This window comes from Neolamprologus multifasciatus, chromosome 10 (assembly GCF_963576455.1).
Source record: "Neolamprologus multifasciatus chromosome 10, fNeoMul1.2, whole genome shotgun sequence".
Taxonomy (NCBI): Eukaryota; Metazoa; Chordata; class Actinopteri; order Cichliformes; family Cichlidae; genus Neolamprologus; species Neolamprologus multifasciatus.
This window is the reverse complement of record NC_140448.1, coordinates 20,454,351-20,476,910: the sequence shown is the minus strand read 5'-3', so window position 1 is coordinate 20,476,910 and position 22,560 is coordinate 20,454,351. Positions and strand designations below refer to the sequence as shown.

At 37.8% G+C, this 22,560-nt stretch overlaps 1 protein-coding gene across 1 annotated transcript; it reads right to left on the bottom strand.

Annotated features, from left to right (window-relative positions):
- Nucleotides 1-869: 869 nt before the first annotated feature.
- On the bottom strand, nt 870-22,509 carry lars1b (leucyl-tRNA synthetase 1b). Its single transcript, XM_085174722.1, has 32 exons — nt 22,372-22,509; nt 22,015-22,136; nt 21,563-21,650; nt 21,369-21,449; nt 20,976-21,113; nt 20,551-20,712; nt 20,202-20,314; nt 19,909-19,972; nt 19,255-19,343; nt 18,872-19,097; nt 18,617-18,704; nt 17,142-17,218; nt 15,660-15,713; nt 15,418-15,558; nt 14,987-15,064; nt 14,815-14,900; nt 14,537-14,602; nt 14,250-14,332; nt 13,273-13,411; nt 12,795-13,007; nt 11,810-11,867; nt 10,985-11,048; nt 9,668-9,851; nt 9,388-9,478; nt 9,034-9,174; nt 7,668-7,808; nt 6,510-6,620; nt 6,146-6,256; nt 4,874-4,978; nt 4,033-4,128; nt 3,654-3,786; nt 870-1,816 (listed from the first exon to the last, which is right to left on the bottom strand). Exons 1-32 carry the CDS (start codon nt 22,375-22,377, stop codon nt 1,611-1,613), a joined length of 3,555 nt encoding a protein of 1,184 aa, XP_085030848.1. The 5' UTR covers nt 22,378-22,509; the 3' UTR covers nt 870-1,610.
- Nucleotides 22,510-22,560: the final 51 nt, after the last annotated feature.

Genomic DNA, 22,560 nt, shown 5'->3' with positions numbered 1-22,560 from the left:
TATTAGAGTGGGAAATGTATTTACAAGTTCCACACATGCAAGATGTCCTGTTACTGCGTTGAGTGCACAGATTTACTTGCAATAAGCAATTTTTGTTCATTATTGGTAGTTGTGAGGATTTTTGCAAATATCAGCGAGCATAGAGTTAAATGATTATAATGGTGATAAATATTGAATTTCAACAATCTGAGAATTTTCTCACCATTTTCACTTTAAAAAGCTCTGGACTATATTGTGAAGGCATTAAATATGAGGAGCCTGTGGAGGTTAATTCCATTAAAAATGTTCCAAAAGGGACCAAAAGCACAAATGCAGTGAGAGCAGTTTTCAGGCCTGACAAACACCTTGGATGGTGTGCTGTCAATCAAATCAATATTTCCACCAGGCTGTAAAAAACATTTTTTCCCCAAATATTGCAAGTTTGACATTTTAACATGAGACTCTGTCATGTAGCCACTGAAGTGCCTGCTGTTTTTCAGACTCAATTTTTCAGCTGCAAGATTGTTGGTTGATTCTGACAAAGAGGTAGAGTAACCTCATGCACAGTGTGTTTTTATATTTTGTTTTAGAACAAAGATTTGGTGAATTAACAGAAGAGATATTGGCTATACAGTAGTTGGATCCAGGCTGCTTTACTCCTCAAATAACCTCTAACCTTTCACTATAGACATCTAGATTGAACTCGTGAATCGTAATTTTAACACTTGAGCTTTAGTTCCCTGTGAGATGTGATGTAGTAGAAGCTAACAGAGGTGTGAAAAGCACAGATATCTCAAACATGCCCATAAGCATAACTCTTAAGTAAACATATTTCGTTTTATTGCGCTACTGCCAGCATAGAGGTTAGAGGGAGACAAACACCACAGAGGTTTAATGTTTCATAGGTTTTATTATTCATCTGGAAAAGCCAGACAAGCACCATCCACAGCTAGAAAACAGGAAAGCTGTCTGACAGGCTGACAAACATAAGGGAACGATGCGCCTCACCTTGGATGTATAAAACAACACAAGGCACGTTACCCTCTGTATGAAACCATCAGGCATTCTGGAGAATGCAGGAGCCGTCTCACAACATAAACATACATCAAAACGGTGGTTTTCTGTGACAAGAATAAACTCTACAGACGATTTTAATATGGACACCGCTGACTGAGTTCCTGAGTCCTACAAAACAGATGACAAATTCTAGTGCTGTCGTTGATTGCAACCATGACAAAAAAGGTCAAAACTTTTAGGATAGGTTTGCAGTATTTTGTTATAACTGTTTTGCAATACTGACTTCTTAAGGAGAAAACTGTACCAGAGGAATAGCCCAGAGGCAGATGTGGATGTACTACAAATATAGAATTTGTTTTAAAGAAAAGAAGACAGAAGCCATCATTTTAGGTCCAGCAAGTTTCAGTATTTCCTGATGTCACACTCATCAGTTTACAAACAGAAATATCAATTATAAAACAGATACAGCTTTGAGTTGCTGCCCTGATGCTTTAAATCAAAATGAGTTGTTTTGCTGTAACATTTCTTGATGTGTTTGAATTTTCAACAAAGCTCAACAACTACTGAACATGCCCCCTCACCTCTGTGTGTGTGTGTGTGTGATCAATGTTATTCTAATGAACCAGATAAACCAAAGTGTCGCCAATGTCTACAGTTAGGCCGTTGTCAGCCAGAGTGACCTTCTTCTCCTCCAGATTGATGTTGAACACAGATTTGTTGGAGATCAGCAGTTTGCCCTGTTCCTCCTGTCCCAGGACAGGCAGCCGGCGTGGGCCGAGCAAAGGGTCCTCATACCTCATCAACTTGACTCTGGACAGATCTGGTGGAGTGAAGGTGGACAGAGATAGAGGTGAGGCAAGACAGACAAGAAACATGGGAAACAAAACAACTGAGAAAATGCAGAAGTACTGGAGGTGGGATAGATAAACCAGTAAGAAACAGAAAGCTATGCTTGAGATTGGGGAAATTGGAGAATATAAAAGAAGAAGCAGGATGGAAAAATGAAAAGAAAGAGAGACTTCACTGAGATATACAGAAAAAAATTGAGATGAGACATTACAGGCAGAGAACAGAGAAGTGAAAGAAAACAGGCTACAAAGAAAATTGGGTCATATATTGAATTGTTCTAAGCCAACATTATTCAGTTTTTCTTTTCAAATCTGAAAGCATAACACAAAACTGAAGCCAAACATAAAAGACAATATGGAAACAGCAGAAGCAGAACCTCTCAAAAGGCAGAGTGCCTGGTTGTGCAATCACAGCGGAAAGCTTTCTCAAGCGGTTCGCACAAATTTGATGAAGGATGGCTGGTGGTTGTTGTGTTAGCAACACACTGGCAGAGATATTTGCCACAGTTTTAACGGCATGATATGGCTGTCAGCTGTCATCAGAGAGCTCACATAAATTAGCTTGGAATTAAAGATGACTGAGGCGAAGGTAAATGAACGCTCTACAGTAAGTGTCTTTGTGCAGAGACACTGAGGCTGTCTAAATAGCTGAAAGAGAGCGAGGTGGTGGATCATCCCAATGCTACTTTGCTCAGCAAAGTTGTTAATGATATGAAGGAAGTTGGGACCACAGTCACCAAGAATACCATTGGCAACACACTATGCCGTAATGGGTTGAAATCTTGCTGCGCCTGCAAAGTCCCCGTGCTCCAGAAGGCACATGAGGTCATGAACTGTAAAATCTTGGATGCAAACCTCCTTCCCCCACGCTGGGTCTTCCAGCATGACAGTGACCCAAAACATACCACCAAGGAAACTAAGGAGTGGCGAATGAAGAAGCACATTAAGGTCATGTGACCTAACCAGCCTTCAGATCTCAGTCCTATAGTAAATCTATGGAGTGAGCTGAAGATTCAAGTTACCAAGCACCATCCAAGAAACCTAAATGATTTAGAGACTTTCTGTAAAGAGGAGTGGGCCAAACTCCCTCCTGAGATGTGTGCAAACCTCGTGACCAACTACAAGAAACATCTTACCGCTATGCTTACAAACAAGGGTTTCTCCACTAAGTACTAAATCATGTTTGGCTTGGAGATCAAATACTTATTTCACACAATGACACGCAAATCAATTTATCACTTTTATGTAATTTATGTAAAGCTGGGGTTGATATTCTCTCTCTTTATTAAAATGAAATTTGCATAAAATTAGAGATTGTTTATTTCTTTGTAAGTGAGCAAACTTACAAATTCAGCAGGGGACCAAGAAATTATTTTCCCCACTGTATATCTAACCCCCTGTGATAAAGGCCCTTCTAGCTCAGTTATTCAGTCATGTTATTCTAAACTTTTCACAAATGTTAAGGCCACTGTGTACCTGGGGACATTTAAAACTTGAGGTATGGTTTCATACCCATCACACTGGCCCAGTCAATTCACTCTGTCACTCTGTTTTGTTGCGGGGGGTTATTTTTTAGATGTTTTCTGTTGTTCACTCAAACCTTCCCCACTCCTTCTATATGATTACAACAGGCTGGAGAAGAGTAGAAAAGATGGGTCAGAAAGATAGAAGACAAATGTGTGTTGAACATCACATGATGTTGGTTAACTGAACCCAAATGCTTTCAACTAAACTGAGCAAATACTTTTATCCTCTTTTGATTTAGTCATTAAAAGTCATTTTGGCTTTATTTATTTTTGTCTCACTAACCTTTAATGAGTCTGTTGACCTTGGCTAGCCTGCGGACGATGCTGTCTCTGCTGTCTCCCTGTCGGATGTCAACCTTTGTAGAAAACATGCCATTGCACGGCTGAGGGTTGACCAAGGACACAGAAACTCCAGGCTACAGGGATTAAAAAACGAGGAGAAATGAAAAATGCAAAACTGGCTTTTTGATTTGAGTATAAAACAAATTACTTTGTTCATCGTTGGCTGCTGCACAAAATGAAATAAGTCAGTAAAATGAGCACAGCCATAAAGAACATATGAAAACTGTGGACAAACGTGTTAGTGAGGGAAAAAAGCTAAAAGTGATCCTCTAACACGCACAAAATCTGGCCAAAGCTAATAAGCATTGAAAAGTATTTACCTCTGATCTGAAAACACTGAATGGTTTCCCTGGGCAACAGTCCTCCTTCACTTTGTCATCAGCCTCAGAAGCAAACAAGATGTCAATCTGCTCCAACTGTCAAAGAGAAACGATGGAGGGGAAAAAAGATAATCAGCTCAGCAGTGTATTCCACAAGGAGTATGTTTACAGGTGCGTTTGGTATGCACACCGGCAAATGCTGGGCATACTAACCATGCTACAGTAATGAGAGACTAGTTTGTACTTGGGTCTTTAAAGACCACAAATGGCAACAGACAAAGTGCTTCTCTCCTCATCTGTCCTATGATCTACAAGCCTATTTCAAGCCACACCAGTTAACCCACTTCTTAGAGCTAGTTTGTGAGTAAGGTAATGTATCACCCTTTTTTAGTCCTACATGATACAGCGTATTTCATTTCATTATGTCTTCCTTGTCATCAACTTATCTTTAGCTATGATCTATCAGAAACATGAGAATTTAAGCCGAGCTATTGCTTTGATGTACATTAAGTGCAGTTTTCCTTTTCTGTGGTTAAATCTGCTGGTTTCGCAGAAGTATCCTGGGGACTTTGGGCTTTTTTCACCCCCTTTTCCCCGCCTAGGCTAAGCTTTTGTGCAGACAGTGGTATTAAGGGGATTTTCTGCAGAGAACTGAGCTCAGGATTTCCTCAACTTACTTCTGCAAAGGGAGTAAAACTCAGCTTTAAAGCATCTCTGTGCGAGTTTGACATTTATGTGACGACACACTGAACCAAAGTTCTGCACACTTTGCTGCACAGTTGTTGTCCAACAAATTTTAGACACCAACAACGTGGGGTAAAGGTTGGATCATAAAGCTTACCTCCAAAGAATTAGTCAAGTAGACCAGGTTCTCCATGAGAACTGCTCGCTCATCAAATTCCAGCTCCAAATCCAAAACTCTGGCTCCATTCTTCTCCAGGTTCTCCTAAAGAAAAAAAGAAGATCCCATTGTACATGATACGAATCAGAGCTATCATTACGAATGATCAACAAGGCAATGAATAATAACTCCATTGAGGAAGTGCAGAGGATTTCCTTGGTATAATTTTACACAGAAGCTGAGATATTTGGAAATATAAAAATTCATCTCATTACTGAGGCAATCGTGCTTTAGTTTATAATACAGCGCACACAAAAAGTTCATTGCTATGTTGATGCCACCACCACAAGATTATCAAGAAACAAATGTTTATGAGCCAAAAAAGTTAAAAACAAACAAATAACACAGGGAGATAAATCAACATGAAAGATACAAGACCAGCTTGAGAGACAAACCATGGATGAATACAAAGCTCATCATGACTATTTATTAGCTTCATTCTTTTTGATCACTGCAGTGAAAGAGCGAAACCTGAACAAAGCCCAGAGCACAAGAGATGAGGCTTCTAAAATTTTAATAAGCAACAATGCTTCTGATCATTTATTAGCACCACTTGATCTTGAGTGAATATGTAGCTTTATATAACAGAAACAGCAACTGCAGGCATATTGTTATTTGTGATATTTGTATCATCTGGTGGCTACTGCTTTTAGAAACGTTTTTGCAACATGAAAGGTGGGGATGAAAATTGTAAATCAAGACAAGCAGACCTGCGGCCGAGACAGTGAACATATTTTTTGTGGATGCTGCAAATAAATCAAAAGTGGCTGACACAGCCCATCAAAAGTGTTTTGTGTTCTTTTCAATCAACAAACACATTAAACTGTGCAGAACAAGTATTCTTGAAATTTCTCTGTAATGTCAGTGTAACACTTGTTCAAATTTTTCATTGTATTGTCTACAGTTTTGTTATTATTTAACACAAAGCACTAAAAAAAGAAAAGAAAATAGCTTTTCAACTTCAATTTTCCCAACAAATTATCAGGGAAGACTTTCCACCAATCATAAGTTGATCAGTGTGAAAAAACAGTCAACTTACAGGTTGGCTGTTGTATAAGAGACTTATTAAAAAGTAAATCACAAGTGAAAAAACATCTCTGGAAAATTCCATCTATGTGTAAAGATGACAAAATGGTTTATGATCATTGGTGGAGAGTGGGCTGTGTACGTCTTCATAGTGAAACATTAATGTTGGCCTTTCAATATTTTTACCTTGATCATGGCTACAAAAGGCATGACTCTCTTCATGTATTTCTTCAGTTCTGGCAGAGTGCCTAGTTCACTCGCTATCACTTTGTTGTCCGGAAGGACCCCGTTGTTGGTCTAGACATACAAACAGGAACAGAAAAAAGAAAAAAAGAAACAATTAATAAACTTAAACAAACAGGAGCATCGATAGGAAGACACAGAGAAACTGAAAGAATTCGATTGCATAATCATTTAATTCTGAAATTATTGATTTACAGAAATAAGCATATTATTGCACCACTAGGCAGACCTGCAGTTCTTCAGCAAACAATAAATCTTCAAACCTAATGCTGTGAATAATGTTGGGCTTTGTGTGTTCGTTCTCTACCTTGTAGTGCTTGCCGAGCAGGGATAAGGCACTGTGCTGCCATGGAGGGTAGCTCTTGGCCACGTAGATGGTGCAGTGGGAGGGCTTGGCTGGAGGCTTGGAGTCACCTTTCTGTTGGAAGGAAAACAGGATTAATGTTTGTGTTTATAAGAAGCCTTTCACATTCATCTTGTTTATTCATACATCAGGTCCACACAACAAGGTGGCCTCAATCAGATTCCAACAGGGTTTGGATTATTCATGGAAAAAAGTGTTTTTTTGTGTGTGTGTGTGTGTGTGTGTGTGTGTGTGTGTGCGCGCGCGTTCTTTAGCAGACATAATGATCTGTGAACTTGTATTACATGACAGCTGACAATTGTACTGTATGTTTGTTTTCACAAATGTACCTTCATATTGTATTGTCACAGTATGTAAAAAGTTGCACAGATATTATTCTATAATGGGAAAATACTGAATATATGCTGCTGTGGGAATTTCTTGTTTGAATAATTTTACTGTATGTTACTTGATAAAATATTCCATATTTTCTACGTGGGGGTGGGGTTTAGGGGGCCTGGAGCCTATCCCAGCCATCGTAAGGTGAGAGGTGGAGTATACCCTGGCCAGGTTCCCAATTTATTTATTTTTTGGTTTTATTACTTTTTGGTTTTATTATATTTTAAATTTTTTGTACATACTCACAAATCCCCTTTTCTGGGCTGATTTAGAACTCACATGCTAACAACATAGGTGTTACTGCTGAGAACGCTTATCGTATGAAAAAATAACAACTATATTAAAAAGAAAAAAGAAAAAAGAAAAGCTTTTCCTTTCTCCTTTTCTCTTTTCCCATCATCTTTCCAATCCTACCTCAATGGCAACAAAGCATTTCCAGTAAATCAATAACGGGGGCCTGGAAACCTGAGATATTGCCTGTCTTAGATGTTGTCAATACTTGTTTTGCTTTTCTCTAAGTTGCCTACAGCCACTTATTGAAGTGCGGAACTGTTAACAAACAATAGACTGGCTTTCCTGCTGTGAACACAGACATAAGCTCGCAAGTGTATCAGAAAGGATATAGGATGCTGCTGTAGAGTTACATCAGTCTGTTTTATGTTGCAACTCAAAAGTCACAGCATATCCACAAAGGCAACGTGTACAGACAACTTCATATCTTACCTTGCTTTTAGGCGGAAGCATGTAGGCTTTGAGGCGAAGACGAAGGTCGTGAGCAGTTTCCATCAAATATTGAGAGGAACGAATCAGAACCTCGTCCACGGGCCCGGCCACAGGCCATGATGCCTTCATCAGAGAACCAGTCTATCAAGCAGAAATAGAGAAGAAAAAAAAACAGTCACTTACTGAGCAGTGTAAACTTTTAAAAACTTTCATGGCTGGGCCCAGCTCCAGAATATCTGCTGGGACTGCTGTTCTCATACCAAGTAGTACGCAGCCTCAGATCCTCAAGTAGAAACCTGTTAATTGTTCCCACCTCAAGTTTAAAGACAAAGAGGCAATCAAGTGTTTGCTGTTAGCCCTGCCCAGGAAATCTGGCTTGCCTCATTAGTGTTTTCTTATTAATCATTTCTTTAAAATAAAATAAAAAAAAAGCTTTCTGGAAAAAAAAGCTCATATGTAAGGCTTTTTATAAAATATACATTTTAGTATAGATTTGATTTCTTTTGACATTCTTAACTCGTTTCGTTAAATCGTTTTCCTTTTACTTTTAGATTTGTATGTTAATTTGAAGTTATTCATTACAATTGGAATCATACTGTATCTTATTCCAATTTTGAAATTGCAGTTAAATCTTGCACGGCCTATGCTAAATTGATTAGTAATTTCTTTTTAATTTTCTCCTAGTTTGTTCTCTTACTCTGTGTTTCTGAGTAAGCATTTGGGGTAGCATTGGTTTTGGTAACTTCTACACAAACTTTAGTGTTATCATAACTACACAAACAGAGGTCACAATGGTATCATAACAGTGGCATGTGTAAGTTCTCTGTGTACTGAGTACCTCCATGACTGGAGAACATACTGGTGTTGGGGCTTTTTTTGTTGCTTAGCGACAGCCAAAAACCCATTTCCATCACAGCTGCACTCCTTCATATTCATAAATTTGAGTGTTAAAAATATATTTGTCTCCCTGTGCTATTTGAAGTGTGCACCTGTGTGTGCATTTGCTTCATGCTGCAGTGAGAAAAAGGTCCATAGTGCGAAGATATGCTCCCAGTGGATATGTACATCAACAGTGAGAAAGTCAGTAACCATTTCACACAGGTAATAAGCAGCGGGCCCAGAGCTATTGCAGGTCTACCTAAAGCTGTAGCTTTCAGCTCCTTGATCCCAATTCTACTCATGAATACAAACAAACACTGGATGTTAAAATGTTTCTTTTGACTGCATTTCTGTTTTACTCTGAAATATACAAAACAGATAAGAACTAAGGACAGAAAGGAGAAGTTAGATATGAGTCAAGTCAGAGCACAGAGCCAACTCAGAGCCTGAAAACAGGAATACGACGCTAAATCCATGTGTTTCTTACCTTGCCAAGCAGACCCCAAGTGTATTCACAAAGGTGCGGGCAGATGGGGGCCAGCAGCAGAGTTTGCCTTTCTATGAACTGGAAGACAAGGTCTCTGTGCATGCCTTCGATGGCCAGCTCCCGATACTTATCTTTGGCTGCCTAAATGCACACAATAAAACAACACAAGGTTCATCAGAGAAACTCGAGTCAGTCTCTTCTACTGATTTAACGATGACCGCAGTATCTGGAATCTAAATGCTCTACTACTGTTGGTAGATTATGGGTACTTGAAATCATGCTACAGTGTCTCTTATATGATCTCATAAAATGATTAAGGACTCTCAGAGGTGGAATTTTATAAATTTAATTTACCTGAAATTCAAAAAAGCCACTTTTCAAAGCCTCCTTGTACATCATCCTCTCATAGTGCTGCTCTGTCTTTAGGATGCCTGCATTCATCTCACTAAACAAGAAAGAAAATTATTTTTAAAAAATGTACTTTCAAAACATTTAACCACAATCAGGCTTTCGCCTTACATTTATTAATGCAGACATAGCTGTGGATTCTTTTGTTTTATCAAGGCTGAAATTCAATACATTTCAGAACTTGTAAATCTTTTTCATTCCAGACCCTTTTAAATTCTCAGACTACCTGGAAAAAACCCGATCATTAAAGGTGTCTGCAGGTCCCGTCCTCAGGTTGTTCTGGTTGGCAATCATCTCCTTCACCCATTCCACCCAGGTGTACAGGCGCAGGATGCCAGCATCAGCCATGGTCTCTACAAAGTTAGCATCCTCCACTGTGTCTCCAGCATCCGCTAGAGCCAGACGCATACCTGAGAATGGAAATGAGAACATGTGTTAAAACAGCAGAATGTACAGGTACAATATAATAGATGTAAAACTGATATACAGTCACTCTCACAAACGCAACTGCTTTTGTAATTTGCTTCAGCTTAATATCCAACTATCTGAATCCTCTACTCAGGATATACAATGAACACAGCATTTTTTTCTATTCTGCAAAACAGTTCAACAAAAGGTGAAGTACAGAGGCTCTGTGGAAAATTCCAAAGCTTGAGAAAACGTCAGTTATTCAGCAGACATCCCTCCTAGCGTTAAGACAGAAACAACTTTATGTGTCTATCTGCTAGCAGACCATGAAGCTGTTTCCTCCCACAGCAGGATATCTTCTATAGAAGCATGAACTATCCATCTATTCTTCAGCTCATTGAAGATATCAAAAAAGAAGGTGGAAATTATCCATCTATCCATCGCTAACGCAAAGGAAAAAAGTAAACATATAGAGAGGAAAAACATAAGTCTTCAATTCCCTGTGAATAATCAACATTATACCAAACATAAAAGTTGTAATGTTCTCACTTTCCAGCCATTTCTAAAAACACAATTTATCTTCCTCTTATATTCTTCTAAATATTTTATTTGCTTTTTATCTTTTGAAACCGCATTCCTTGAATATAATACATCTGTAAATACATAATGCATGAATGATAGAGGCAATTCTTTTGCAACAACAAAACAAAATGTTGAACACTAATTAAAAGCTTCTCATCTTAGAGCACACATTGATATTGAGAACATCATGCATTCTCTATTTTAAAGTGTGCATATTACATAATTATACAGAAATGTCTTACTTACAGTCCACTGACTGACCTGACAAACACAACAACTCATAATACTCAACATCAAAACCTCATCTATCTTATGAAAATGGGTTCATTTTCTAAACACCTTCACCAGGGGATAAGAGATGTTAACAATATAATCAACCATAACAGCCCATGCACTGGGAAAACACAGTTGAAATCGGTTCCAAATGTACACCTGAAGTGTTTTCTCCCAGGTTTCACGGTAAGATGAAAGCGCCATGGAGAAGAAAACTATGAAGAGGGAAAGAAATAAAAGAGACAGAAGGAGAGATAAATCAAGAAGAAACTGATTATACCGTCTGCTGAAAACTTGTCAATGGCTTGGCTGAGAGTGAGGAAATTTCCAGTTGATTTGGACATCTGGTCGATAAAAGAAACAGATGTTAGCAGCCGCAATCTTTCACAGTCTTTCTGTGTTTAAAACCACAAAAGAACCCAACTACAAAATACAATCAGCAGCAAAAACAGAAAATGGCATTCCTAAAACCATTCAGAACTTAAAGCTTATTTGAGAAATGTTTGGCTGTTATATTTAAAATCTGTCGGTCAGTCAAGGAACACAAAAGATCCCATCAAATGAAACCAGAAAGAAAGCGAGATTTCATGTTAACCAGGTAACTTTAGCCCTAGCTTTCCTGGACTGTGAAGGCAGTTCTAACGGGAGGGGGGGGGGACCTCTGTGCGTAGAGAGTAGCAGAGTCTAAAATTTTTCTATTGTATCTAATATCTTTGTATTTCTATGATGAGCATTAGTGGTCAAGGTACAGTGGTCAGAGGCTCTCAGCGCCAATCCTTCCATGACAACAAGCACTTAGCTAGATTGGGAAACCCTATGTTATTTTAGTGAGTTGATAAACTGCTTCATGTGACCTGCTTGACTAAACTGCAATAACAGAAAGATATTTTTTTATTAGTCCTTTATTTATCCAGATAAAAAAATCTGATTGAGATTAAAAATCTCATTTCCAAGAGAGACCTGGCATCATGGCAACAAAATATCCTTGTTTGTTTATATACGGGGTATGTTAGACTTGGGGCATGGTACTAAACTTACAGGGTTATAACCTAATAGCAAATTAAATGATTTTAAAGTAATACATACAGCTTAATACTTCACATACCTTTTCAGAGTTGAGGAGCAGATGTCCATTAGCTCGCACTGCTTGTGGCCACTTCCCGCTGTAAAAAATTAAAAGAGAGAAAAAAAATCTTTTTTTTTTTTGTGTTATCTTGTTATTTTTATCATTACTGCCATGATCATAGTCAAGTTTACCCAAATGCAAAACTGAGCTCAGTTTATTAAAAAAAAAAAAAAAAAAAAAAAATCATACCCATTCGGCAAAACAAAAGGAAGCCTGGCAGTATGTTAAAAAACATCATTATGACACTGATAACATCACACTGTACTGCGATTATTGATTTACATCTTAAATGGTAAAAAGCACAGTATTATCACATTCTGATAATGCAAAAAAAAGGCATATAGTACCTGACATAATTATAAATATTCTATTACTGAATCTGAATTATTGTCATCTCACCTTACTGTAGTGTCACTGTAACATAATGTAAAAAAACTCCAAAACTTCTTTTAACTTATGTACATAAATTCAGAAAGAGTTGCGGAAACTACGACAAAATACGATCAAATCCAGTGAGTCCGAGCCAAGAGTGACATCAAATAAGGGTATAAAACAGACTCAAAAGGACTGTTTCCATGGCAACCACTAGAAACTCCAAAAAGTTACTCGTCTAAGCCAAGAATTAGACCAGTGTACCAGTCGTGAACTGCTTAAATGTTTTTACACTTTTACTTTTGCATGTATTAAACTAATGGGATATAATGTGTTAATTAGAGCTCTTTAGAGGTGCTTGTTGTGTTGGGCACACTTGCCCAAAATATTAATTTTACTGTCAATCACATTTTTATGAAACATCAGCTAAGTAGATGTGAAAAAAATGTCACAATTAGACTAGAGAACATCATTTTTGTAGCATGATAAGAGTGTCATTCAAAGCTGATAGCTGGAGGTTCGAAATTTTGTTTGTCGCCCCTCATTCCTGTCCTCTCTTTTTTGTTCTGGTCAGTCCAGTGGGCAAACTTACTTGTCTTTGGGCCACATGGCCACATGGTTGTACAGGAAGTATGACAAATGGTTGGGCACCAGGTCTTTGCCAGATACACGGACATCCACAGGGTACCAGTACTCAAACTCCCTCCTAAGCCTCTGCAGATGCTCTTTAGGGATGTTGGTCTTAGGGAACGGAGAAGTCTTAAAGAAGATGAAGTCCCACACCTCTCTAGTCATCTGCTCTGGCCTGTGGTAGAGAAAAAAAGAGAAGAAAAAAAGACATAAATGAGGCTAGAAACAGACTTATTGTGTTCAAGTGAGGTGAAAAGAAGAAATTGAATGCTTGGTGTGACTGTGTGCGTTGTATATTATTCAATAGCTGACGGTACATGCTTCATTTTAATTTGACATTTATTTTAGTGCAAAAGAAGGGAAGAGACTTAAATGAACAATGATTTGGAAATCACTGGTTTCTGCATATTTGTGTGCACATGCGTGTGATGCAACCATACTTGATGCCCAGTGGTGACTCTCCTTGGCCGTTAAGCACACCTCCCTGCAGAAGGTGGGCTACGGTGTAGTAAGCCATGTAGATGGTGGAGTCTGATAGGGACTCAATCAGCCACTGCTCGTCCCAAGGCAGCCGCGTTCCTATGGTAACCAGGGGATGTATGCACGCACACACACACACACGAAGGAGAAAGAAAACCAAAATTATTCATTTTATGACAACTAACATCTCATCTGTTTTAACACAATGTTTTCTTGTCAAACTGCACACACACTGATGCCAAATATTGAGGAAATGTAGAACAAAGTCTTGGCTTTACTGTGTGATCTTCTGTACACAAGCCGAAATGTAACTCTGTTGTCAAATAAACCAAATTAAACCAGACACCAAAGTAACTTGTGCTTTCACACAAATAGTTTGACACTTTTTTCCACAGATTAGATTTTTAGGATTTTGGAATCCCTGTTTAGAAGAATTTACAAAAGATCAACTATTTAAGCAGCCTCAGATCAGCTAAACTCAGGTTGGTGACAATGTTAAACATCTTACAGGCTAATTGTCTGGTAAAATGACTGGATTGACTTTGTGTTTTTTATTCTTAAAACATGTGGAGAGATTTATACAGTGAGGAACAGTTTACAGCTAGCCTAGACTGTACTGCAGTCTCCTGCGCTCAATGCCAGCTGGCCTTCAGTCTGCATCTATTCTTATAAAAACCATCAGAGATGGAGTGTTGCTAGGTGTCCAATCATTAGTCCTTTGTCTCCATCTATAGACCAAGAGCATCGCTCAAATACAAGTTCCAATCTTTATATAAAAAAAACAGTTTCCAGTTAGACAATCATGATCTTAAAAGTGTCAGCAAAGCTAAAGATAAATAAGAGTGGTGGTTAGTTATAAATATTTCTCACACACACACACACACACACACACACACACACACACACACACACACACACACACAGAGAAACCACCTACCAAGACCATAGGTACGTGAGCAGGCATGCTCCTGCAGCCACTCCAAAGTTGCCTCAAAGTTTCTTCTGGTCTCCTCACAAAATCTGTATGGTGTTGCAAAATGAAACATAAAAAACAAAATAAAACATGAATTAGGCAAGAATTTGGACTGAAACATTTTATTTCCAGCATAAAGCTTATAGGCAAATAATAAATTGGTGTTCTGAACCTTTACAAGATCCCCCACAAAAACACTATAAAAGACAAATTTGATATATAATGCAAATCAATTGCATCAGAGATCTTACGTTTCCAAAGACTTCAGGGCTTCATTGGCCTGCTGCTTCCACTCAGCATCCCCATAATCCAAATACCTGTGGGATGAACAAATAATATTTGCATAAGGCTTATTGAAGACAGTAAACACTAAAAATGTTTTTAAAAAGTTAAAATTACAAGATTTTCATGACCAGAATGACTGAAACTAGTTTAAACTTAACCAGCTGTTAACTTTTTGTCACTTTGTAATTCAAAGTATCAAACACCAACAATTACGACTTTATTTTACAGTTCCTGCAGCACTCACCACTGGTCACAAAGAGCCACCACGCACTCGTCAGCTGAACGTGACATGACCTGCTTTTCTGGCTCCATGTAGATCATGGCCTCTCCCTGGAATACATGAAAATAGAGTCAATAATAATAATAATACAGAAATAAATAATAACTTTTTGTGACATTGCAAATCATTTTTTTACCCTTTCAACCATCATCTTCTGGATGGGCTTCTTGACGTCCTGGACCTTCTGGCCCTTGTAGCCTTCCACAAGCATGATCTAAGACAGAAGATTATTAGCAGAAAGTCAAACACACTGATGCACTGTTTGAACTATTTACAAGATTTACCAGCAAATGAGCTATGCCTCACAAATGGTTACAGAACTTCTTCTTGCTTCAGTGTTTAACGATGGTAAACAGAAGAAAACTACCTGAGGGTACCTAAAAATCCACAGACAGTTGATGAATGATTTAGGCTAGCCTTAAGCTTCGAATTACTTGATTTGTGCCTGGGAGATAAACAATACAAGCTTCAAACCTAAAAGGTATACCTGCAGGGCTTTTGCAGACAGACTGCATTTTGTTAACTAACTAGACTAACATAGATGCTTTGAATGCTAATGGCACTCACCCCTTCATAAAATCCCTTCAGATAAACCTTCTCCTTGGCTTCAACCAGTTTCTCCTTGTCATTCTGGCTCTGGATCTTCAGCTCATCACACACCAGAGGAGCAGACAGGTTGCCATATCCTGGAATCTCAATGATAGGGATCTGCACACAAATAAAAGCACAATGACTTTGCATGGTGACACTGAATGCATGAATTTTGTGCAGCATAAGTAAAATGAATGGACTTTACTAGTTCAGCTTACCGGATCAAAAGGCAGAACCATCTTGTCCTCAATTCCATACTTCTCCCGCAGCGCCTTTTATTCCAAGTCCAAGAAAGAACAGTGACATCAACAAAGAGGGTGTGAGAAGAAATGTCTACATTTTGTCCACAAAACTAACATCAAATTTAAATATAACACACTTATGTGAAAGGTTCAGAAATTTTGAACTTATTGCTGGATGGTATCAGAATAGAATTTTATTATCCAATACTGGGCATAAGTCTTGAACCTTTAAATTTCTTTTGATTCTGCTATGAAAATGGTAAAAAGTGTAGTGGTTTATTGATACATCTGTACACATAAATGGAAATACAGCAGATAAGGCAAAAACAGAGTCTGCACAATTCTAAAGAGCTATTTAATGCAACTTGAACTCTTTTAGGCAAACTTTCTTGTCGTTTCTTTAAGTAGCCTTCGCAAATAGTTCTCCAGGCTTCTTGGAGGACATTCAAAGCTCTTCTTTGGATGCTGCCTGCCTTTTGTTTTATTCTCTGTTAGTAGGATCCCACAGTTTTAATAATGTTGAGCACTTGTTTTATTCATGATTGATTTACTGAAATGTGTCTGGGATCATGGTCATCCTAAAACATGATGACATTACCACAGAAAAAAAATCTTTCTATGGTTTGTTTGTTTTTTTTGGTGGATTAAAATGTCATGATACTTTTTGTGTTCATCATTCCATCAGTTTTAACAAGATCACCAACATCACTGGCTGGAATGCATGACAGAGCCTCCACTGTGTTTTACAGATTTACAGTTATTCACACTCTCTGCTGTACCTGTCTCCTGACACCAAAATTTCAATTTGGATGAATCACTTCCTAAGACCTGCTGCCACTGATTCCATCATGTGGTGTAATTTGGCATACCTCAGCCTTTTCTCCCTGTTTTCTTTAAAAATGACATCTTGACAGCCACCTTTCCTGTGTCAGGTTTTTCCTGTAGTTTTTCACATTTCTTAAAGAAATGACTTTTAAATCATGTTCAACTGCTATAGATAATTTTTAGGACTGTCACTCCTTGTTGTGTTTTCCACTTGTCCAGATTCCTCAAAAAGCAAATTTCAGGACATACTGCACACCATGTCCAGATATGTTTTCCTCTAAAAGCTTATTGTAAATCACCTTGTTAGTACAAAAATAATATTTTATGACTGTGAAACTGTTCAATCATTAGTATTTTTTGTGTTTTCAGAACACGAGAAACTCTGTTTTTTTGACAAGCTGCTAGTATCAAAAATGCCTGAAGTAACAAAGTTCTTCGATATGTTGACTGTCATGTGTAGACACAAAACTATTCATCCCTGGAGTTAGATGCCCTTTTCCGCTTTGATCAGATCAGACAAAAAGACTGGATTAAAAAATGAGTGCAAGAGAAGTCAATATCCAAAGAAAAACTTTGAAAAATATAAAGAAATGCAGGATGGCTCAAGACCTTTTCGTAGGTTTATATCGTCACCTGTTTTTTCTTGATGTCCCTGAGAGCAGCAATGTCATCAGGAGCATCAGATGGTACACTGGTGACTACCCCAGTACCTAAGACAGACAGGAAAGACACAACAATGCATAAAATCTATAAAATGATAATGCAGTTTTTTATTCGTTTCCATTACCCTTCATAACCCTCAGAAACATGATGACACAGGGGGCATTTATTATTAAAATTGTGACATATCAACTTAGTCATTGAGAAATTCCAATTATTACTAACTCTACAGAGATTCATCAATAGGACACATGAGTACAAAGAGACAAACTACTACCCTGGAGCAACACAGGCAAGAAAAATAGAGAAGTCTGACTTCTAACAGAATAGAAACACTCTGCAATAAGGTCGATTTTAAATGATTGCAAATGTTATGTGCTGGAGGGAAACAAGAACTTATAGCATCCATCCTTTGACATTGCAAACAATGCTTCTGAATTCTACCTTGACCTTGTCCTGCTATTTTAAGTCCCAAGGATTTTTCTATATAGCTCAAGCAAAATAAGACAGTTTTATAAATGAGGATAAATCAAATTTCAGTCAGATTCTGTGCAGAAGTCAGCAAGAGGTGGAAAAACTGAACTATTTAGAACTACTTGTGATTAGGGCTGTGCGATATGACCAAAATCTCATATCCCGATATAAGAATTCTATCATCCCGATAACGATATAAATAACAAAAATGTAACATTTTCTGTAAATTCTGTGAATCTCGGGCAGCTCGACTTGCGGGAAGTGTTTCCAGCTGCGCGTCATGTAGCTGGAGTCGAGTGTTTTAACCGATGCATGAAACTATACATTTTTAGACATAAGTTGTAACGGCCGCCGTTTTCTTTGTGAGCATTTATTACACGGCGTGCTGCGGGGAAAAGCCTGTTCTAACGTTTGAGTCTAAGGTTTATTTTTTAGCATCTGGCGGCTCTTTTTTACTTCTCATCCGTAAATAATCTGCTCTTTCACGTGATTCAGTTTATTTTGAAAAGTCTCAACAGGATCTTGAGCTTTATTGTGAAAGGTTTATGTGGAACATAAACAACCACAACGCATAAAAACAGGCGCTTGTCCGTCCGTAGTGTGGTTATATTAAATATAAGAGAAAGAGAGAACTTTAAGAAATTAATATAGCCACTACAGTGACCATCAAAACGATGAAAAAAATATTACCGTAAACAGTTTATTTTGCAACACCACAAAACAAACAATAGCGTAAAATGAAACAGACGTTTTTATATCGTCATCCGATATATATTGTTATATCGAACAGCCCTACTTGTGATTGCCAAGTTATGTTCCTGCTGTTTTGAGTGCAATCAGCAACAGCGTCCATCTACAACTATGACGCTTAAATGTTAGAAATTTCTGCCTCAAAAGAAACGGCACAATTTCTCAAAAACAAAAATGTACTGAAATTTAAGCTACAAATCTAATCCTAGCATTTTGGCTCATACCTTTATCCTCCTTGATGGTGAGCATAGGGAGAGCATAGATGATCTTATAGGAGGTCAGAGGAGCACTCAGGGCACAGCCGAGGATATCCTACAAAGACCAAAAAAAATGAAAAGGCCACTGAATCAGATACATGAACCGCTGGTTTAATATTAGACAGCATTTTATTTTTTATTCTACTGAAATTAAATAAATCCATCTAAATGATCTGAACTTATTTGCTGTAGCTGGAAGCAGCACATGAAAAAAAGTAGTACCTGTCCCAGTACTTCCATTATTACTGGCACCACTCCATTTTCCTTGGTGAAGCCCTGGAAAGACATATTCCTGGCAGCCCTTCTGGTGGAGATGAAGATGTCCCCATTGGTTGTCTCAAAAGCAACATACTTCATGTCAGGTCTCACCCAGCAGTTGGTCTGACCAAACATGGTCTCTGGTCTAAGTGTAGCAGCCACCAGGAAGATGTTTTTGCCTTTCATACCGCTGTGGGGAAGTACCAAAACTAAGATTTAGTGGCAGGATTTAAAAAGGATGACAGTTATATTCAAGAGGATAAAATCAGTCTTTCTTTGTAAACCTGTCATCTCCAAGAAAGTTTTGTTTTCTTTTTTGTGGAAGTACAGTGTTAAGTATTTGTTACCTGCTATAAAAGACCTTGGATTTGAATTTTGCTGTGTAGGGTTCAACGACCTTCATCTTGATCAGGGTGTATTCCTGAGGTCCAACTCCCTATAAGTGAGATACAAATGTTAAGGAAGAAAGTTTGATAAATAAAAGTTCCTCAATCACTACAATTTAAATTGTAAGAAGGTTTTGTGGTAAAATAAGTAAAACAAACATTTTTAAGCATTTCCCGCAGTAAATCTGTGGTTAAATACGCCTCAACATTGTCACTTTATTAGGTATTAAGTCACTTTGAATGTGGCATTGTTGTTGCTGCTGTTATTAGTCTACTTGGATTTTATGACACAACCATCTCTAAAGACAGAATGATCCAAAAAGTAGAAAACTGCTTCGACCTGATAGGAAAGCAACAACAACTTAAATAAGCCCTTGTTACAGACAGAAGGACATCTCTGGATGCACAACATATCGAAACTACGAAGCAGAAGACCACATGGGGCCCCACTCCTGCTAGTTCTTGTTCTGACAAATCTGCAGCAACTATGTGATGCTATCATGTCAATATGGACCAAAAACCTTGTTGGGGGGTCACTAGTGAGGTGTACCTAATCTTAAACAGTACTACAGTTTCAGAATAAATAATTTTTTCTGTCAAGCTGAGGGCGTCTACCTCTCCTGTCTGTCTGTCATGGTCCATGCATGGTTGTCCATCCTTGGGACAGTAGATGGTATACCTGCAGGGGAGTTCAAAATAGTCACGATATAGACTCAATAATATAAACAGAATATACAGACTCAGAATAGACTCAAAGAAGACTAAAAGGAAGACATCAAATTAAACAGAATTGAGAAAGAAAGCCACTTAAAAAAAGTCAGTAATATATAAACTATGATGATTTTTTTCCCTATATCATTAAAAAAAAACCTTGTGGTAGACGACAAGAAAACCTGAAAGCATCTCACCTTTTACCAAATTTGATCTTTTTCCTCTCTTTTAGAGTAACAAACTGCCACCTGACAAAGGAGTCGTAGAAGGGGTTCACGTCTGTGGTGATGAATGAACGCCTCCAGTCCACCTATGAGGTAATGACATAACAGCATGTCAGCACAACTGAATAAATTCAGTGCCTTCCTTTAGCCATGAAAACATGGATGCATCAATGTCACTGTACTTTTTGTGTCTCTTATTTAAAAATTACAATGTTTTGCCACATGAAACTGCATGAATGTTTAAAAGGTATGTGCAGTTTAGTCTTAAAAATAATTTTAATCAAAGCACAGAAAGAAAAAACAAACAAAGAGAGAAAGCCACCTTGACTCCCATCCCTTTGAGATCTTTGACAGCCAAAGGAGGGAAGTAATCCAGCCAGTGTTCAGCATCAGCAAATTTGACAATCTCCTGGTCAGTTAAGCCCAGAGACCTCATGATGTCCCACTGGAAAGCGGGGGATCCAGATTTGGCCACTGCTTTACTCTGGCAAAGAAACGAGAAAGAGATTGCAGAATGTTAACAAACTTTCTTTTATCTGAAAAAATGGAGGAGCCATACACTACTTAGATAACAGACTAATTTTTTACACCTTCAAACCAAATTTTATGGTACTGCTTTCATCTTAACTCTGCAAATTCTGTCCTGGGTAAAAAGGCCTTAAAAAAAAACAGCTCAAGCTTTTATCATAATAGCATAAGTATAATAAATTCATTTTGAAAGTAGCATTTCTGCCCTGTGATCCTAACCTTTTTGCCCTTTGCTTTGTCCTTGATAATGATTTCATCAGATGTTGTTTGCTGTTGTTTCTCTTCTTCCTCCTCCTCTGGAAACTGTGGAGGGTTTCCATACAACTCCATTTCTCTCTTCAGCTTGTCTGCACAGGCCTGATGGATACAATTATTGATTAAAAATATCAGAAAAAACACAAAGATCTGTTTAAGAGAGATGGATTATGACAGATAGATAGTAGGATAAAATAATTATGTTAAAAATTGATTTTGGGACAATAAGAACAAACTAATTGCATGTTTATATGATGAAAAGTGATAAGATTATGTCAGATTATAGACACCTAGAAATCTTATTAAAAGTTTCTGAAAAAAAAAAAAAGAAAAAAAAAAAAAAACAACATTACTTACTTTGATCGGCATTCCTGTACAGTGCAACCCGAATGGAAAGAGACATTTCTTTCCCTTAAGAGACTGGTAACCAACAGCAAACTGCAGGAAGAGAAATGAACAACAATAGCTAAGAGACAACATATCAAAATGTTTCAATCTTAACTTATTTGCAACAGGTGGTGACTCAGGTCGATGTCTGCCTTTAAACTTACCTCACATTTTGACAAACTGAATGTATGACCAAGGTGCAAACGGCCATTCATGTAAGGATAGGGAAAGGTGACCAGGTACTTGTTTTTACTAGAAGGTTTAAAAAAAAAAAAGGTAAGGTAAAAAACAAACAAACAATTTAGCTGCAACCCAACAGGTTTTCCCAAGAATGTAGTGTGAACTATGAAACAACATCAGACAACATGATTCAGCAACAAAAAAAATGTACTACATATCTATTGCAATATAAAACAATAACTGTATTATATTTAGTTCTACAAGGAAGTTCTACAGAAACTGCTTTCACATTCCAGTGTGCTGCAAATCTTTGGAAATCTTTCTTTATATATGGGCTTACAGTTGCATATTCTCTATCTGGAACAATTTGAGAAATACTGTAAAACTGTTCAGAAAACTGATCACGTGGTTGTTCTTGAAAACTGAAGATACTCACTTTGTACTTTCCCCGACTGTTGTCGGTGCATCTTGCTCAAATGTTCTCTCCCTCTCCCATTTCTCCTGGATTTCCAATTCAATCTTTCTCAGAAAGTCCAGCTTTGCTGTTCCTTTCCGCTCCTGAAATGTACCGTCGAGCAAAGAATCACAAACTGAATGTCATAACAATAACAGCCGCAATATCCAGCTTAACAGAGTCAGACTTTTTTATTTCTGTAATTGTCTCAACAGCTCATGTTAGCTAACTTTGCTAATAGCCACATTGAATTAACGCTCTAAGGCAGAAATTTTCTTTTTTTACAAAAAACTAGCATTAACCATTTCATACTGCGAGTAATTAAAAGATTGGACCTACCGTCATTTTGTCTAAAACTGCAAGTAATTAGTTATACTGTTCAAAAAGAAGAAATAGTGTCTAGTTTGACAAGAGAAACCCACGCCACCGGTGCCTGGCTGATGACACCTTTCGCTTGGTTATCTGGGAAATGTAGTCCATCTGACTTTTCAGACGTATCTTAACCTATCTGTCGTATTTGCACATTAA

Coding starts and splice junctions, on each gene's coding strand:
- lars1b (XM_085174722.1), bottom strand. Junction 18,705..18,871: donor TAATGGAAGTACTGGGACAG/GTACTACTTTTT, acceptor TGGTCTTTGTAG/GATATCCTCGGCTGTGCCCT. Junction 15,714..17,141: donor GGGACATCAAGAAAAAACAG/GTGACGATATAA, acceptor TTGGAATAAAAG/GCGCTGCGGGAGAAGTATGG.